This window comes from Chiloscyllium plagiosum, unplaced genomic scaffold (assembly GCF_037043375.1).
Source record: "Chiloscyllium plagiosum isolate Xiang-an unplaced genomic scaffold, Cpla_swu_hap1 HiC_scaffold_19, whole genome shotgun sequence".
NCBI classification, from domain to species: Eukaryota; Metazoa; Chordata; class Chondrichthyes; order Orectolobiformes; family Hemiscylliidae; genus Chiloscyllium; species Chiloscyllium plagiosum.
Window position 1 is genome coordinate 26,300,360 of NW_028270157.1, and position 18,536 is coordinate 26,318,895.

Here is an 18,536-nt window from a genome sequence, read left to right on the forward strand (position 1 = left end):
TTGCATTAATCAGAAGGTGCATCAGTGCAGGGAACTCTGCAACCACTCATCTAACTCCGTGGAGAGGTTATCAGCTGCCATGAAGAGCCAGAAGCTGCTGGAGATGTGCACAAACATTGTCTCCAACACCTCATCCATTGGTCCTCAGGGACAGAAGTCATGGCAACAGGAATAGGTGGTGAACCTTGATCCCAGGCCACCTGTCCCTTCCTCACAAGGAGACAGACTAATGCCAGGAGAATACCAGATGATGAAGTAACCACACATAGGCCCCTCTGCACTTTCCATTCGGGAGGTGGTTGGGCACTCCACCTCTACGCTACATGCCATCCCTGAACCCTTGGAAGTTCAGGCTGAGGATGAACAACTTGCCTCTGGCAGGAAGACACTCAGCATCTGTGACCTGTCAAGATATAAACATCCCCAGGTCACCTCACTAAACCTCCAGGGCTAATTGACTCCACTTCCAAGTAGGATCCTTTCCACCCCAGCTGCGGAACAAGGAGGTACACTGAGACACAGTGAATGGGAGAAAAAGAAGCAAACCTATTGAGGCCATTTTGGTGAAATGGGTGACAATGGCTTGTATTTTATCCTCAATTTATGCACTATGGAGCTAAAGGAGTGCCCATGACCCATCCCTTTAGACTGCAGAGGCAAGTACCCCTGACCAAGGTCATCTTAGACAAACACATTACCACAGCAGTCTCCTGGGTTGTTGTAGGAGGCTGCCCTTGGCTTAATCTGACTGTCAGAAAGCTCAATGGACTTCAGTGAGAACTACTCCTGAAATAACGCCTCAGAGACCAGTATCCCAACACCAAAGTCACCCTTTATTTACATGTGGAGATCCTTGACAGTGATCCAGTTTCCTCAGAGTCAGCTCTCAGAGAGTGAACACTGACACTCCTGTTTATATCTGTCAGCCAGGGGTCCCTGAATGGACCAGGCTAGGAGCCCCAATCAGGGAGCACATTCTATGACGTCCACCTGGCTGACCTTGTTATAATCACTACACCGCTCACCAGACTTTATGTTAGTTGCTATTTAATCCTGCAGTGGATGTCTATTCATTGCCAATGCATCAGAAAGTTGCTGGGAATTTTCAAAGATCAGTTTCCACTCCATAGTAGCTTCATCAGATTGTGGAAGCAGATACCTCAATTTTAACCTGCCTCACCAACAGGCAAGAGAGATTTGGGGAATAAATTACTGGAAGCAAGATAAGCAGCATCTGTAGAAGGAACAGTTGAGTTCATTTTGTGGTTATGATTTATAAACAAAACACAAGTTACTCTGATTAAAAAAAAAGGCTTCCCTACTGCCATACCTCTCCTTCTGACAATTTTTTAGCTTGTAGCTATGTTGATTGGAAATGGTTACAAATACAAAGCTACCCGTAGAGTGAAAAAAAATGGAGAGAAATTCTGAGGTATGTAACCTGGATGACTCTTCTAGGAGCTACTTAAATGTTGCAGTTAGTAGCTGTCTGGGAGTGGTTTTGGTCAAGTTCCTCAGGGAAATGATACACATTTGTAGTGTAGGCATAGAACTCGAGGAAAGAAATAGGAGGAAAGAAACAATAATAGGAAAAAACAGAAATGTCAATATTGCCCTCTGGGCGATCCTATTTGAAGCAGTGTGCTTGCAGTGAGTCGTTGTCACGGTGATATCCTGGGGGCATTCCCACTATCAGGAATCGCTGTCAATTCTGTCAAAATAATCCTGTGCCTGGAATAAAAAAGGATGGTGCAGAGCATCTTTTAATGCTCTGCTGACTGTAATAGTCTAACAGTAATTAAACCTTTCTCTAAATCAGACAAGTTTATTGTCATGGTAAAAGGGGGTACTTTGCTTGCAGGCGAATGTTAATTGCTCCTGGTGATGCTTGAAAGCATTTGAATAGATTTATTAAGCCAAGAGAAACCTGTGTTCATGTTCTGTGTATCAGTAATCTGCAATAAAAGCAAGAGAATCCATTTAATGTTTTTTATCCTCATTTACGGATTTACAATTTGTTATCTGTAGTGATATTGTCTGTCACCAAGAACAAATTTCAATTAGAAAATGTCTCTTATCCTTGATAGGATTTGTATTTTGCCCATATACCCATTGTTCAAACAATAAATTAATATTACCATACATTGGAAACAGAACATTTCATCCTCCATCTAGCTTGGAATCCAGCACTGAGCTGAGAAACAATGCAATGATGCAGCTTTTCATAAAATCATTATAACTATCCCAGCTTCTATAATCATTTGGCAGTAAACTATACTATATTTGATCCTTTGCAGTTTTCTACCTCTTATAACTGACTAAGGAAACTTTTTGTGCCTTCTCAGACATTGATTTTCTCAAGTGACAGTTAAATAAACTATTTTGGCCAGTAAAATGTTAATTCAGCAAATGAAATAAAATTTATCATCAGCAAGTGGTAAGCAATATTTAGAACATCAGTATTGGTGTATTTGCAAGGAAATAATTTTGAGCTAAAATGGCAACAATTTATTTGCACATGAAATATAGTTATGCACTAAGTCTGCAATTATCACAAGGACTGTATACAAATACCTTGAGAAAGTGGTGGAACGTTTTCTCCTTGGACTTCTGAACCTTTTCTACTGAAGATACTTGCCAGAATGATAATAGGATTTCCAGGATTATGCTCGATCAATAACCAGGGAGCAGTAGGTTGTGTTCATATCATGATATGATGTATATCATGATGTATAATTTGCAGGGGAATCAGATGATATGTTCCCTTTTTTTGTCCTTGGTGAAAGGGAGAGGGCTGAAAAGGTCCATCCAGGTATGTTTGCTGAATTGTTGTACCACATCCTATAGATATTGCATATCTAAAGAGCTAGCAGAAATGCCTAGAAAATTCATACTCTATTCAGGGAAACATTTGGACAATTTAGATGGGTTATTAAACCTCATGCAGCTGTTTTTGGCACATACCTATGCATTTCCCATTGAGCTAGTATGGGTTATTTGTTTGATAATAGTACAGGATTAAGGGATGTGCCAGGATTTAATATTGTGGTTGTGTATAATCATGCTGTTATAAGTGGCTTGTAACCTCTCATGGATGCCAATTTTTGTACTGTTAGGTCTGCCATGCTATGCAGTATAATGCATGTGACTTGTAATTATGACTCATCTCATCATACCTTGAGGATCATTATTGTACAATATGGGATGAGAGGATTAGCAGATTTGGTTTAAGCATCTCCTGTCACTTGCCATTCCTTCATAAGATTTCAATAGTATTTTGTTTAAATTATGTGAAAGAAACCCTATTTCATACTCTGTACTAGGAAATCTCATAAATTTTGGTCTTGCACATTTTCATTGTTGGGCTTAGCATTGCAATATGATTATGCACTTATTAAAATGATGTTGCTACTATATAAGTTTTCACTGCAGATCTCCATTACATATTCTCGCAGCCTTCTACATTTTCAAACCACCAGGGTAAGACAAATATTTCACCAGCTGAAAAACAAAAATTCTACCTTCAGCTTCTAAAAGAAAATGCAAATCCTTACTCCTGTCTTGATTTATTTTCCGGAGCATTCAATCAGGCCAAACAACTTTTATTTAATTCATTTAGCCATTTGCTGTTTAACACCTTAAGAGCATATTTCAATGCCTGTACCATTGTCAGTCTTTTCCCAATTCATATAATCTCTGCTGAAAATCTTAGTCCTTATTACTTCATGGTGACTTTTTAAATGCTTTTTCATCACCTTGTATCCCACAATAAATTTGCTATAGTCTTGCTGGACCATTGGGTTGCTTTTTCATTCGAGGTAGATATGTGGTAGATTAACTTCAAAATTATCATATCTCAGCCGAGGAGAGATTGTACAACTGGGCAAAGTCAGATCACAGCATTAAACCAACTATCCAGTTCAGCCCAATTGACTACATGGCTAGTTTGCAATGCAAAGTGATCTCAAGAGCATGAACTTAATTCCTGCACAGGCTGAGCTGACCACGAAGGATTCTCCTTCTCAACCTTTCCCTTGCTGATGGTATGGTGATCCTCAGGTTAAATTCACTTCTAGTTGTATGTGTTTGTCTCTCACTCTCTAATGAGAGAGCAGCCCTATGGTCTGGTAAGACTAAGGCAACTTTATCTTTATCTCACAATAGCCTTATTATTATTGCTGATCACCATTAATTCTGTGTCCCCAAGTGTTTCAACTTCCTCCTTATTTGAAAATTATGGACTTCAGCACCCCAACAGCCCTAATTGGATTTTTTTTCTTTCATTTTTATTTATTTTGTTTTTAGGAATATGTCAATGAATGATCTATGCTTGTCATTGGCAATGGCTTTCAAACAAACTAATTGCTTCTATCTTGCAACGGAGAAAGAGACCTTCCCGGAAAGTCGAAAAATAGTTCTTCAGGATAAGAAGACCAAGAAATTTGTTGAAGATTTCTCAGGATATCAAATTAATGGTAACAGTCACAAGTCAACATTTACCAATATAGTACACTTTAAACTGTTTGGAGATAAACTAAATTTGCACATTAAAAGAGTTTTATAATGAGGTAGAATGTGCTGAATGGTCATTATTTTCCACTTCTCATTCAGGAATTGACAATTTATTGTATCTTAACAATACATAATTGTGTTTCAGCCTGAAATATACATCATTTATTCCTTTTGTACTTCCTAGTCAGACAGAGTAAAAGAGGCTCCAACCCACATTTGAAACAAGTGCAGATTTCTAACTTACTCACTCACATTTCAAAAGAAGCTTATTATTCTCTTATGTAAGTACAGTCCAGTGACATGTACAACACCATGTGGAAGATTTATTTTGGCCCCCTTCACTTAGCAACATACATATATAAATATGTTGCACAAAACTGATAGCATATCTCTATTTAACCTTTGAAAGCCTGACTCTAATATGTCTTACATTGCGACTGATAGTTTAGTTATTCACACCCTTAACGATGAAGCTGAAGGTTGTGGGTTCAAGATTTAGTCGAGGGTTTGAGCACAAACATCCAGGCTGACATTCTACAGGGAATACTGTGATAGTAGAGGTAATGTTGTTCAGGTGAGATGTTAAATCAAGGTTCTGAATGTCATCCCAGGCAGACAAAAATGATCCTGGGGAAATATTTGAAAGAAAAGCTGGGGTGTTATCTCTGGTGCCTGAGCAATATTTACTCATTCATCAATATTTAGACGGACAGAATTCACTGCTGTAAAATGGTTAGACCTGAAGCACACTCAGTATTGATCTGTATCTTATGTAAATTAGACCAGCAGGCTAAGGAATGCTATTCCACAATAGCTTGCTGATGGCACCAATGTAAATTTTATGCCCGCCTTCTCTGTCCTTCCTCTTGTTTATTCCTCAATCTTTAAATTTCATTGGTCACGTTCTGAGATTGAAATTGGGTCATTGGGAATACACATTTGCTCATATCAAGGTACCTCATTGTGCTCACTGTGCCATAAGGATCTCACACCTCTAGCAACTCACAGGGCAAAACAACTTTAAGCTTTTGATAAAAGTTGTCAAAAGATACCTTGCTCTAGTAAGTTTTGGAAGAATCATTTTGGAAGGTTTTGGTATCAAGTTTTTGGAAACATTAAAATTATCTATGTTTTTGAATTATGTAAAGATTCTGTGGAAAGATTAGATTTACTATCATTTCGATTTTGCACTCAGTCTCAGTTCGAAGGATCTTGAAACTTCCATTAACTGGTGTGGTTGAGGTTAATCCAAATGCTTATCCAGATTATCATGTAAGTACTATATTGGGTTAACCTCCCTATTTTTGTTACAGATTAAGTTTATCACATTACATCAACTAAAATTTGTTTTGTTTGCTGATAGTTATTTTTTGAAAGTAAAACAAGAAATAAGAAACTGAAGATGAACATGTGGTAAGTACAGAAACAATGATGGAAATGACTTGCATGTGAATATTGTATTATAAGAGATTTGTAACCTCAGTAAACCTTATCCATAACCTCATTGCTTGGGATATCACAACTCTACCATCAAGCCAGGGCCTTAGCCCTAGTTGAATGAAGGATGCAGGAGGGCACTTCACCAGACATATGTAAAAATGAGGTGTCAATTTGATGCAGTTACAACAGAAGATTAAAAGCAAAATGCTGTGGATGTTGAAAATCTGAAACACAGGGAATGATGGAGAAACTCAGCAGTCTGGCAACATCTGTGGAGAAAGTTAAAGTTCTGAGTCCCATATGACTCTTCTTCAGAACTACACTGTTGCTAGATTAAAATTCGGGAACTCCTTCGAACAGTATTTGGGTGTTTATGCAACCTAAGGAGTGCAGTAGTTACAAAATATAGCTCATTACCATCTTCACCAGGACAATTAAGAATGCTCAATAAATGTCAGCTTAGCCAGTAACACCCACATTGCATGAACTAAGAAAAAAATTTTGTAGTTCACTGAATAGCTTCCGTTTTAAAAATTGTCATATAGTAAATAACTACAATATATTTCTTTATCAGTGTTTTGTACCAAGTATTTCCTGGCAGCCCAGGCTATTGGCAGCAAACTTTCTTACAAGCGATAAAAAATGGTGACTTCCAAGTTGTGAAAAATATGGTTCAGTTTTTCAAGGATTCATGTATTGATGTTATCCATTCAAAAGAATCAGTCTCTGGCAATGGATCACTGCATTTGGCATGTCGGAAGGGCCATTTTGTACGTATTGGTAATATGTTTCATCTTATCTATATCTTTTGGTATTTATAAATATTTTTTCCTATCGTGTTTTGCCACCTGCATATCTCAGATTTTGTCCAGTGTACATTCTTTCTAACAGATGCTAACAGGTTTTATAATTCTCCTTTGTTTGAGAAAGCTACTAACATGTACAATGGCAAGCTGAAGAATCATAATGTATGTCCGTGAAACATTAATACTACTTGTGGGAGTAATTTGTTATTTATCGGTCGAATCATAGCTGAGCATAGAAAATGTTGTAAGTATTATACTTTATTAAATTATCATATAATACCACATGTAATGGCCAGAGATGTTCTTTTGCATCACAAAGATGTGGAAGTGCTCGATCTAACCTTTGCAATTTTTCTTCTGATTCTCCCTTGCATCACAATTGGCAGCTCCAATCTCCTCTTAGACCTCCCAGTAGGCTTGAAATTTACATCCATTCCAATGTAATCTGAGTCCTGCACCAGAATTCTGTAGTTTCCTGAGGTGTGGTGTTCATATTGTATATGTCACAAGCCTAACCATTCTAGTGCATAGATAGAACATAGAACATAGAACAATACAGCACAGAACAGGCCCTTCGGCCCACGATGTTGTGCCGAACTTCTAACCTAGATTAAGTACCCATCCATGTACCTATCCAAATGCCGCTTAAAGGTCGCCAATGATTCCGACTCCACCACTCCCACGGGCAGCGCATTCCATGCCCCCACCACTCTCTGGGTAAAGAACCCACCCCTGACATCTCCCCTATACCTTCCACCCTTCACCTTAAATTTATGTCCCCTTGTAACACTCTGTTGTACCTGGGGAAAAAGTTTCTGACTGTCTACTCTATCTATTCCTCTGATCATCTTATAAACCTCTATCAAGTCACCCCTCATCCTTCGCCGTTCCAACGAGAAAAGACCGAGAACTCTCAACCTATCCTCGTACGACTTCCTCTCCATTCCAGGCAACATCCTGGTAAATCTTCTCTGCACCCTCTCCAAAGCTTCCACATCTTTCCTATAGTGAGGCGACCAGAACTGCACACAGTACTCCAACTGTGGCCTAACCAAAGTCCTGTACAGCTGCAACATCACTTCACGACTCTTGAATTCAATCCCTCTGCTAATGAACGATAATACTCCATAGGCCTTCTTACAAACTCTATCCACCTGAGTGGCAACCTTCAAAGATCTATGTACATAGACCCCAAGATCCCTCTGTTCCTCCACCTGACTAAGAACCCTACCATTAACCCTGTATTCCGCATTCTTATTTGTTCTTCCAAAATGGACAACCTCACACTTGGCAGGGTTGAACTCCATCTGCCACTCCTCAGCCCAGCTCTGCATCATATCTAAGTCCCTCTGCAGCCGACAACAGCCCTCCTCACTGTCCACAACTCCACCTATCTTCGTATCATCTGCAAATTTACTGACCCACCCTTCGACTCCCTCATCTAAGTCATTAATAAAAATTACAAACAGCAGAGGACCCAGAACTGATCCCTGCGGAACTCCACTTGTAACTGGGCTCCAGGCTGAGTATTTACCATCTACCACCACTCTCTGCCTTCGACCGGTTAGCCAGTTTTCTATCCAATTGGCCAAATTTCCCTCTATCCCATGCCTCCTGACTTTCCGCATAAGCCTACCATGGGGAACCTTATCAAATGCCTTACTAAAATCCATGTACACTACATCCACTGCTCTTCCCTCATCCACATGCTTGGTCACCTCCTCGAAGAATTCAATAAGACTTGTAAGGCAAGACCTACCCTTCACAAATCCGTGCTGGCTGTCCCTAATCAAGCAGTGTCTTTCCAGATACTCATAAATCCTATCCCTCAGTACCCTTTCCATTACTTTGCCTACCACAGAAGTAAGACTAACAGGCCTGTAATTCCCGGGGTTATCCCTATTCCCTTTTTTGAACAGGGGCACAACATTCGCTACTCTCCAGTCCCCTGGTACCACCCCCTTTGCCAGTGAAGACGAGAAGATCATTGCCAACGGTACTGCAATTTCCTCTCTAGCTTCCCACATAATCCTAGGATATATCCCGTCAGGCCCGGGGGACTTGTCTATCCTCAAGTTGTTCAAAATGTCCAACACATCTTCCTTTCTAACAGGTATCTCTTCTAGCTTACCAGTCCATTTCACACTCTCCTCTTCTACAATACGGTCCCTCTCGTTCGTAAATACTGAAGAGAAGTACTTGTTCAAGACCTCTCCTATCTCTTCCGACTCAATACACAGTCTCCCACTACTGTCCTTGATCGGACCTACCCTCGTTCTCGTCATTCTCTGGTTTCTCACATACGCATAAAATGCCTTGGGGTTATCCTTGATCCTATCCGCCAACGATTTTTCATGCCCTCTCTTAGCTCTCCTAATCCCTTTCTTCAGGTCCCTTCTGGCTATCCTGTATCCCTCCACTGCTCTGTCTGAATCCTGTTTCCTCAACCTTATGTAAGCCTCCTTCTTCCTCTTTACCAGACATTCAACCTCTCTCGTCAACCAAGGCTCCTTCACACGACCATTTCTTTCCTGCCTGATAGGTACATACATATCATGGACACGTCGTATCTGCTCTTTGAAAAAGTTCCACATTTCCACCACATCCTTCCCTGACAGCCTATGCTCCCAACGTATGCTCCTCAAATCCTGCCTTACAGCATCGTAATTTCCCTTCCCCCAATTATAAAATCTACCTTGTTGTGCGCACCTATCTCTCTCCATAACCAAGGTGAAAGTCACAGAATTGTGGTCACCATCACCAAAATGTTCACCCACTAACAAGCCCACCACTTGTCCCGGTTCATTACCGAGTACCAAATCCAATATGGCCTCCCCTCTGGTTGGACAATCTACATACTGCGTTAGAAAAGCTTCCTGGACACACTGCACAAACACCGCCCTGTCCAATCTACTTGATCTAAAGAGCTTCCAATCAATATTTGGGAAGTTGAAGTCGCCCATGACTACGACCCTGTGGCTTCTGCACCTTTCCAAAATCTGTTTCCCAATCTGTTTCTCCACATCTCTGCTGCTATTGGGGGGCCTATAGTAAACACCCAACAAGGTGACTGCACCTTTCCTATTTCTGACTTCAGCCCATACTACCTCCAGAGGCAGATCCCCCTCAAACTTCCTTTCTGCAGCCGTTATACCATTTCTAATTAGCAATGCCACCCCCCCCCTCCTTTTTTCCCACCCTCCCTAAGCTTACTGAAACACCTGTAACCAGGAACCTCCAACAGCCATTCCTGTCCCACATCTATCCACGTTTCCGTGATGGCCACAACATCGTAGTCCCAGGTACCGATCCACGCCTTAAGTTCACTCACCTTATTTCTGATACTCCTTGCGTTGATGTATACGCACTTGAGCCCATCTCTGTGTCTGCTAGTAGTCCCTGTCAGTGCTACCTTCTCCACAGCCCCCCTACAGTCTTGGGCATCCTGACAAACAGCTAACCTACTTGCTGGACTACAAGTCCGGATCCCATCCCCCTGCCAAATTAGTTTAAACCCCCCCGAAGAGTGCTAGCAAACCTACCCCCCAGGATATTGGTGCCCTTCTGGTTCAGGTGCAACCCGTCCTGTTTGTACAGGTCCCACCTTCCCCAGAATGCAGTCCAATTGTCCAAATATCTGAAGCCCTCCCTCCTACACCAGCCTTGCAGCCACGTGTTCAACTGCACTCTCTCCCTATTCTTTGCCTCACTGTCACGTGGCACCGGCAACAACCCAGAGATGACGACTCTGTCTGTCCTAGCTTTTAGCTTCCAGCCTAACTCCTTGAGCTCTTGAATGACCTCCCCACCCCTCTTCCTACCTATGTCGTTGGTGCCAATGTGCACCACGACTTCTGGCTGCACACCCTCCCCCTTAAGGATTCTGAAGACACGGTCTGAGACGTCTCGGACCCTAGCACCCGGGAGGCAACAAACCATCCGTGAGTCTCGCCCATGTCCACAGAACCGCCTGTCCGTCCCTCTAACTAGAGAGTCCCCTATAACTAGCGCTCTCCTCCTCTCCCCCTTTCCCTTCTGAGTCTCAGAGCCACAGACCCCTTCACTGCAGCTTACACCTGCAACGCTGTCCCCCCCAACAGTTTCCAAAGCTGTATATTTATTTTTTAGGGGAACGACCACAGGGGAACCCTGCACTGCCTGCTTCTTCCCCTTCCCACCTCTAACTGTTACCCAGCTACCTCTGTTCTCCGGCGTAACTATGTCCCTGTAGCTTCTATCAATCACCCTCTCAGCCTCTCGAATAATCCTCAGTTCATCCAACTCCAGTTCCAGTTCCCTAACTCGTTCGGTGAGGATCAGGATCTGACTGCATTTCCTGCAGACGAAGTCGGCAGGAGTATCGGTGGTCACCCCGACCTCAAACATCCTGCAGGAGGAACATTCCACCGCCTGCGCTGCCATGACTGTACACTTTCTCCAAAAACAAGAACACTGAGTCAATAACACTGAGTCACTCAAATACTAATCACTTACCTTCCCGCCCAGCTATGCGCTCCAACCTCACTTCCGCTGCTCCCACTCAAATGACCGTTGGTGATTAAAGGGTGAGTATTTATACTCACAGTTCTCCTTCCCGGCTGCCCCTCTGCTTGCCGTCACTTCCTCTGCTGCTCCCGCTCTTTTTGTGAAGAGAGAATAAAAAACACCGCTGCCCGCTACAGGTAAGTAATTTTGAAACAAACTGTTTTACCTTAGCTGTAGTCTCCCGGGTTCGCCTTTACTCGGCCGCTGCTCCCACTCATTTCAGATTACATCAATGATACAACACCTTTGTTCATTGGCAGCCTGATTACACCAGTCTCTCAGTTTATAACCTATTTTTTGCATAAATCTAATAAGCAGATTCTGAGTCTCAAACAGATGAGGGTTGGACACCTATGGTGATCAGACATATAGGTGATCTGATGTAGTCTAATAACACTAATGTGCAGTCTATCCATTAGCACTTAGTTATTGATCACACATGCTACACCTCTCCCTAAATTCACTCAACCCAGACACTGTTTACATTTCCATCCTACTCCTACTTCCCACCCTCCCATCAAAGTCTATTTCACTGAAGACATAACTCTCCAACATTGTTCTTGGCTTATTTTGAGGACAAAGTTAAAAATCACAAGACACCAGGTTATAGTCCAACAAGTTTGTTTGCAAGTAAAGGATTTCAGACCACTGCTCCATCGACAGGGAGTTAGTCAAGGGAGACATTATTTTCATCTTTATAAGAAAAACACATCAGCAGAGTGAGATGTCAGTTTCTCACAATAGCTGATTCCTGGATTGAGACACTGATGATTTCTTTAAAGCAAAAGCAGTGAAGACTGTTCAAAAAAAGCCTAATACAAGAGGCTAGTCTTCAGGGCCTGACCATTAAAATGCCATAAAGGAGAAGTAAAATAACTGAAATTGCCATTTCTTCTTCTGCTTTTCCTTCTTCTCCATTATGCATTGAAAAGAGGTTAAAACACTGGCTTGAAAAATGCAGCATATTCAGCTCCTATGAAGAACTTCACAACTGCATCATTCTCCAGTGTTGTGACAATGAAGGATTTATACAACATCTCATCCAGGAGCAAATCTGGTAAATTAAGAAAGACATTAAAAACATTCTGAGGACAATTCTGAAGATGATGAAATGATTATTTCCCTATAACTGAAATGATATGAATTTATCTTTCTTGCAACAGTGTTACTATTTCAGTAGTCTCTTCAGCTTGAAACTGCCCTGTGTAGACAATGATATCTTGGGAGCTCCAGCAGAAAGTAGGGTCTCACCATCATTAATAATTAAGTTACCTTGAAGATTTGAAGAAATTAGAATCTCTTGGACAAATACACCAGGTTTAAGATTATGGGTAACTCTTCCATAGTGCTCTGATCTGCAGACATGCTTGAAAATTCGCAAATCGTATCTTACAGAGTATCATTAGCTATTTATTCTGAGGGCCATGTTGGTCATGAAGAAATTTAGTTTTGGCACAACTTCACTCAATGGAGTTTCTGTAAAAGATTGTGGAATACTTCCTGCACTCTGAAGTTGAATTGAAGACATTTGTAGAAATTCAGTCTTCAATAATGGTTTAGCATCTAAAAGAATAGCTATGTCAACTCCTGTGTCTAATTTAAAATTAGTTACCATGTCATTAATCATGATAACATATGTAACTTAACTGTTCTTATGGGTCTTTTATTTTCTATAAGAACAAATACATCTTGATCTTCAGTATCATCTACTTCCTGGATGGTTGGTAATTGGGATAGTCTGCTTATGAAGCTGAAAAGTTTCTACTGTTGCTTCAGCAAACCACTTAAAATGTCCCCTCCAGTGACATGCAAATCACTCAGCATTCATACTTCGACAGGCCTGTGCCAAGGGAGTGTTTTCTTGCCAGAACATGGAAACAAAGCAATGCTGGTACCATACCCTCTTCTCATTTTGTCTTACTCGAATATTGGCAGCCTCCTGACTTTTGAATTGAACCAAGTCAGAATCAGTTATCTGGTCCCAGGAAGTCTCTCTGTGCTCTTGGAATAAAGTAAAAACTGAAAATGCTGAAGAAATGCAGCAAATTTGGCAGCATGTGTGGAAAGAGAAGCAGTTCGCATTTCAATTCCATTATGACTTCTAAGAACCAAAGACAAAGAGAACAAAAAGTAATGGGTTTTTAATAATTGTAAATGGTGGGATGGAGCAAGTGAAACAAAAGGGAATATCATGTGAGGTTGAAGAAGAGGGAGTTTAGAGATTACAGTTTCCACAGAACAAATATTAAGAGAGTGATGTTGTTTATAGAGAAGAGAGATAGATCCAGGGTAATTATTAATAGAAGATGCTAATAGCATCTCCCTTGGCACAGCTCTGCTGAAAGCGAAGCCAAGTAAACTAGACAATAGAGGGAGTGGGGAAGGGGACAGGCAGAAGAAACAACCTGAAAGAAGGAGTTCATAGTCTGAAGTTGTTAAATTCAATGCTGAGTCTAGAAAGTTGTAAAGTTTATAAATAGAAAATAAGGTGCTGTTCCACCCACTTTTATTGGGGGCTTCACTGGAGCACTGAAGCAGACCTAGACTAGAAATGAACACAGCAAGATGGTGTATTAAAACGTTAAGTAACCAGAAAGTCGGTGTCATGTTTATAGACTGTGTGGAGGTGTTCTGCATAGTAGTGACCCGGTGATTGTATGTTTGGTTACCTAATGTGGAGACCACATCCTAAGCAGCGAATAAAGTAGACTAGATTGAAAGAAGTAAATACAATCAAAGTTACTTGAACAAAATGGAGTCTTGGATATTGAGGAGGGAGGATGTAATAGGACAAGTGGTACAATTGCTGTGATTTCATGGAAATGTGCCATGCAAGGGAGATAAGGATGATAGAGCAGTTAAATGTTATGGATGTTATGGAGGGAATGGTCCCTTCAGAAATATAACAGGGGAATGGGGTGAGAAAGACATCTCCAGTGGTGCAATAATGCTGGAGATGGTGGAAATGATGAAGGATGATCCTTTGAATATGGATGCTGGTGGATGGAAAATAAAATCAAGTGGAATCCTGTATTTTTTCTGGAAGAGAGAAAAGGTGTGAGGAGGCAGGACACAGGGAGGATATTTCCAACGTCCAGGAGTCTAGATCCAAGGGTCACTGACCAAGGATACAGGATAGGTCTTTTTGGACATAGATGAGAAGAAATTTGTCCACCCGGAGTGTAGTGAGCTTTTGACATTATCTGCCCAGAACAGGGTTGAGGCCAAATTATTGAATGTTTTGAAGAAGGCAATAGACATAGTTCTTTCAGCTAAAGGGATTGAAGTGTTTGGAATAAAAACAGGAGTAAGGTAGCCATGATCATATTGACTGGCAAAGGGCTGAATGGCCTATTCCTATTGCAATTTTCTATGTTTCTATGTGAGCGTGCAAGTGCAGGAAATATGTCAGATACTGATATACTCTGTCCATCACAGTGGGAGAGAATGAAAAGATTGGATAAAAGTCCTGTTTTGCTTTTGAAGTTCAGTCTCTCAGACAACCTGCACCAACTTAGAGAACATAAGACCCTCTTTGGACTCTAAAAATTCTGATAAACCCTCATTCATCACCCCACTATAATGTGGTCCCTTCTGATTTTATCATATAAAATACCACATTGGCAATTCTCAGCAAGATCACACAGATCATATCAATTGAGATATTGTTCCCTGGCTCTTGACCGCACCAATTAAACTTCACATGGTCTATATTGGGATTGTCCACTAAACTAAAAGAAGAATCAAAGGCCTTAATTATTTCTTCATATTTGGTAGTTTCTTCTTCGATGCCCTGACTGTGGTTGCCAATTCCATAGTGCTACAATAACATGACTTGGTTGGGCTTCTGTTCGAGGCCAGAGAGGGTATAATACCTCTAAGTGGCAGTGCCAATTAATCCAGTGTGCAGCTACATTTGACCTGATAGCCCTTTGAGTCCTCCCCAGAAATTAGTGGAGGAGGTGTCATTGAATTTATTTAATGCCAAAATGTGGATTTTTGTTAGACAAGGGAGCCAAGATCTGTGGGGGCAGAATGGAAAGTTGGGTTGAGATCATAATCAAAGCAACTGTGATCTTGTTGAATGACCAGTCAAGGTTGGTTAACTGTTTGTCCTCCTCCTGCTCTTAAGTTCTATCGAATTATGATGCAGTCTACATAGTCATATATACCTAAAAAACATCTAAACTACAATTTCGGTTATCATATCAAATTAACCTGTTCTGTTTTCCCTAAATCATAATGCAGTATCAGGAAAGTGGAATGGAATCCACCATTCATTTGTAAAATTTATGATTACATTGATAATTGCATAAAATCAGTCATGGCAGGGTCGTAGTAAACACTGAACTGAATCTAAATTGGACACTGAACAGTATTACTTAATAGCGACAACAAATATTTTAAATACTCTCCTCAGCAATTACAGCAGGCATGCTGCTGTTAACATAATTTACCCGCTATAAGCGATGGATGTTAGAACCAATTTCAACTGATGATGTGAACCCTAGAATCCCTGGTCTCTGTAATATGGACTTGTGATAACAAATGCTTCCACTGAACTCTTAGGCTACCCTCGAGAAACACGTAGAGTTCTTGTCGTGTAATTTTAATATCATTCCTTCTGCCAGAAGACCTGGATTCATTCCCATCTACTCCAGCGGTGTCTAATAACTAAGAAAAATAACATTTCTGACCAGGTTGATTAGTTAATACTACCAATAAAAGCACAGAAGGTGAAGTGACAGTGTTTCTACCCCTGAGCCAAGAGGTATGGTTTCAAGTCTCACCTGCACCATAGGTGTATGCTACCATGTCTGAACAATTGATTAGGAAGATATCAAACCACATGAAATATGTTATTCAGTTGGTTTAATTAGTTAACCTGGTTGTGGGTCACACACAGGTAAAAGAGAAACTTCAATAGAAAAGTGAATCTGCTCGTAAAGAAAGAAGTACAAGAGAGACATATGGTTCAAAGTTTGTGAGAAGATTTGTAGCTCGGGTGCTCGTTGCTGTGGTTCTGTTCGCCGAGCTGGAAGTTTTTGTTGCAAACGTTTCGTCCCCTGTCTAGGTGACATCCTCAGTACTTGGGAGCCTCCTGTGAAGCGCTTCTGTGGTATTTCCTCTGGCATTTAAAGTGGCCTGTCCCTGCCGCTTCCGGTTGTCAGTTTCAGCTGTCCGCTGTAGTGGCCAGTATATTGGGTCCAGGTCTATGTGTTTGTTGATGGAGTTTGTGGATGAGTGCCAAGCTTCTAGGAATTCCCTGGCTGTTCTTTGTTTGGCTTGCCCTATAATGGTAGTGTTGTCCCAGTCAAATTCATGTTGCTTGTCGTCTGCGTGTGTGGCTACTAGGGATAGCTGGTCGTGTCGTTTCGTGGCTAGTTGGTGTTCATGGATGCGGATCGTTAGCTGTCTTCCTGTTTGTCCTATATAGTTTTTTGTGCAGTCCTTGCATGGGATTTTGTACACTACATTAGTTTTGCTCATGCTGGGTATCGGGTCCTTCGTTTTGGTGAGTTGTTGTCTGAGAGTGGCTGTTGGTTTGTGTGCTGTTATAAGTCCTAGTGGTCGCAGTAGTCTGGCTGTCATTTCAGAGATGTTCTTGATGTATGGTATTGTGGCTAGTCCTTTGGGTTGCGGCATGTCCTCGTTCTGTTGTCTCTCCCTTAGGCATCTGTTGATGAAATTGCGATGATATCCGTTTTTTGCGAATACCTTGTATAGGTGTTCCTCTTCCTCTTCCTCTTTTTGCAGTTCTGGTGTGCTGCAGTGTGTTATGGCCCCTGCAGCATATGGTGCATGGCACTTTCTGAAACTCTTTCAGCTATCATTCTAACCTTAATAAAATTTGGCTGTGAGCAATGTTGTCAGTATTGATGTATCTTCAGTATTTCTGAGCCGGTATTTGGCTATTTTTAGTTCTATTCCCACTTAATAATTGAGAAATTAATCAAAACTTGAAATAAAATAAGAAACATTAAAGTGCCCTCTTACATTGTTTATGCTACACCAACAAAAAGACTTAAAAGTAAGGACAGTTTTTGAGATGCTACATGGATGGATCCAGGATAAAGCCTAAAGTCCATGTTCAAATGCAACAATATTCAGGCTTGGGCTGACAAGTGGCAAGTAGCGTACATGCCACAAAAATATCTGGCTATGAACAGCTCCAATAATAGACAATCTAACCGCCATCCCTTGGCATTCAATGGTGTTACCATCACTGAATCGCTCACTTTCAACATCCTAAGGCTTAGCATTGACCAGAAACTCAACTGGGCTCACCACATAAACACTGCGGCTATAAGATCAGGTGAGAGGCTAGGAATTCTGTGGCAAGTAACTCACCTCCTAAACCATCCACAAGACACTTGCCTGGATGGGTGCAATGCCACTTAAGAAACTTGACACCATGAAGGACAATGCAGCCTCCTTGATTGGCACCACAACCACAAACATCCATTCCTTCCAACATCGATGCTCAGTCGCTATAGTATATTATCTACAAGATGCACTGCATAAATTCACCGAAAATCCTTAGACAACACCTTCCAAGCTCATGGCTGCTTCCATCTAGGAGGACAAGACTGTGCAGACATGGGAAAACCAACATCTGCAAGTCTCCCTCCAAGCAACTCACTATCCTGACTTGGAAATTTGTCATCGTTCCTTCACCATCTCTGAGTCAAAATCCTGGAATTCTCTCCCGAACAGCATTTTAGGTCAATCTACAGCACGTGGACAGCAGTAGGTCAAGAAAGCAGCTAATCTACACCTTCTCAAGGGCAATAAATGCTAGGCAGCCAGTAACATCCATGTCCCATGAGCAAATATTTTAAAAAATAACTTTTTTTTAAATAAAGGCTTACCAATTAAATGTTTTTCTTGTGTTCTCAGTCTGTTGCAACCCCAAGTATTATTATTTTGGCTCTGATTGCGTTGGAAATATCTAAAATATATTTTGCCATGTAGCTTACCTTTTTCTGTAAAATGCATTTGTTTTAACTCCTAAATGTTATGATTTATTGAGATATACCACCTTCCTTCCCAAATGTTGCAGTTGTACTGCTTACACTTCTCTCGCTGTTGGATAGTTTATTTGCTTTGGTTTTGAGTGAAAACCAACAAACACCATCAGTGTAATACAGCTTAGAGTGTAATTGCTGGGGAAATTAAGAGTCAAAAATAAAACAACCATTTCTCTTTTATATTAAACTGTTTTAAGGATAA

At 41.0% G+C, this 18,536-nt stretch overlaps 1 protein-coding gene across 2 annotated transcripts in view; it reads left to right on the forward strand.

The window, feature by feature from the left end:
* Positions 1–18,536, forward strand: part of LOC122559439 (uncharacterized) — a 135,038-nt gene that overhangs the window by 50,629 nt on the left and 65,873 nt on the right. For both annotated transcript variants that reach the window (XM_087996899.1, XM_087996900.1), the window contains exons 12-15: positions 4,306–4,475; positions 5,708–5,784; positions 5,876–5,925; positions 6,527–6,722. In XM_087996899.1, coding sequence (XP_087853025.1) covers positions 4,306–4,475; positions 5,708–5,784; positions 5,876–5,925; positions 6,527–6,722 — 493 coding nt within the window. The remainder of the gene's footprint in view (positions 1–4,305; positions 4,476–5,707; positions 5,785–5,875; positions 5,926–6,526; positions 6,723–18,536) is intronic.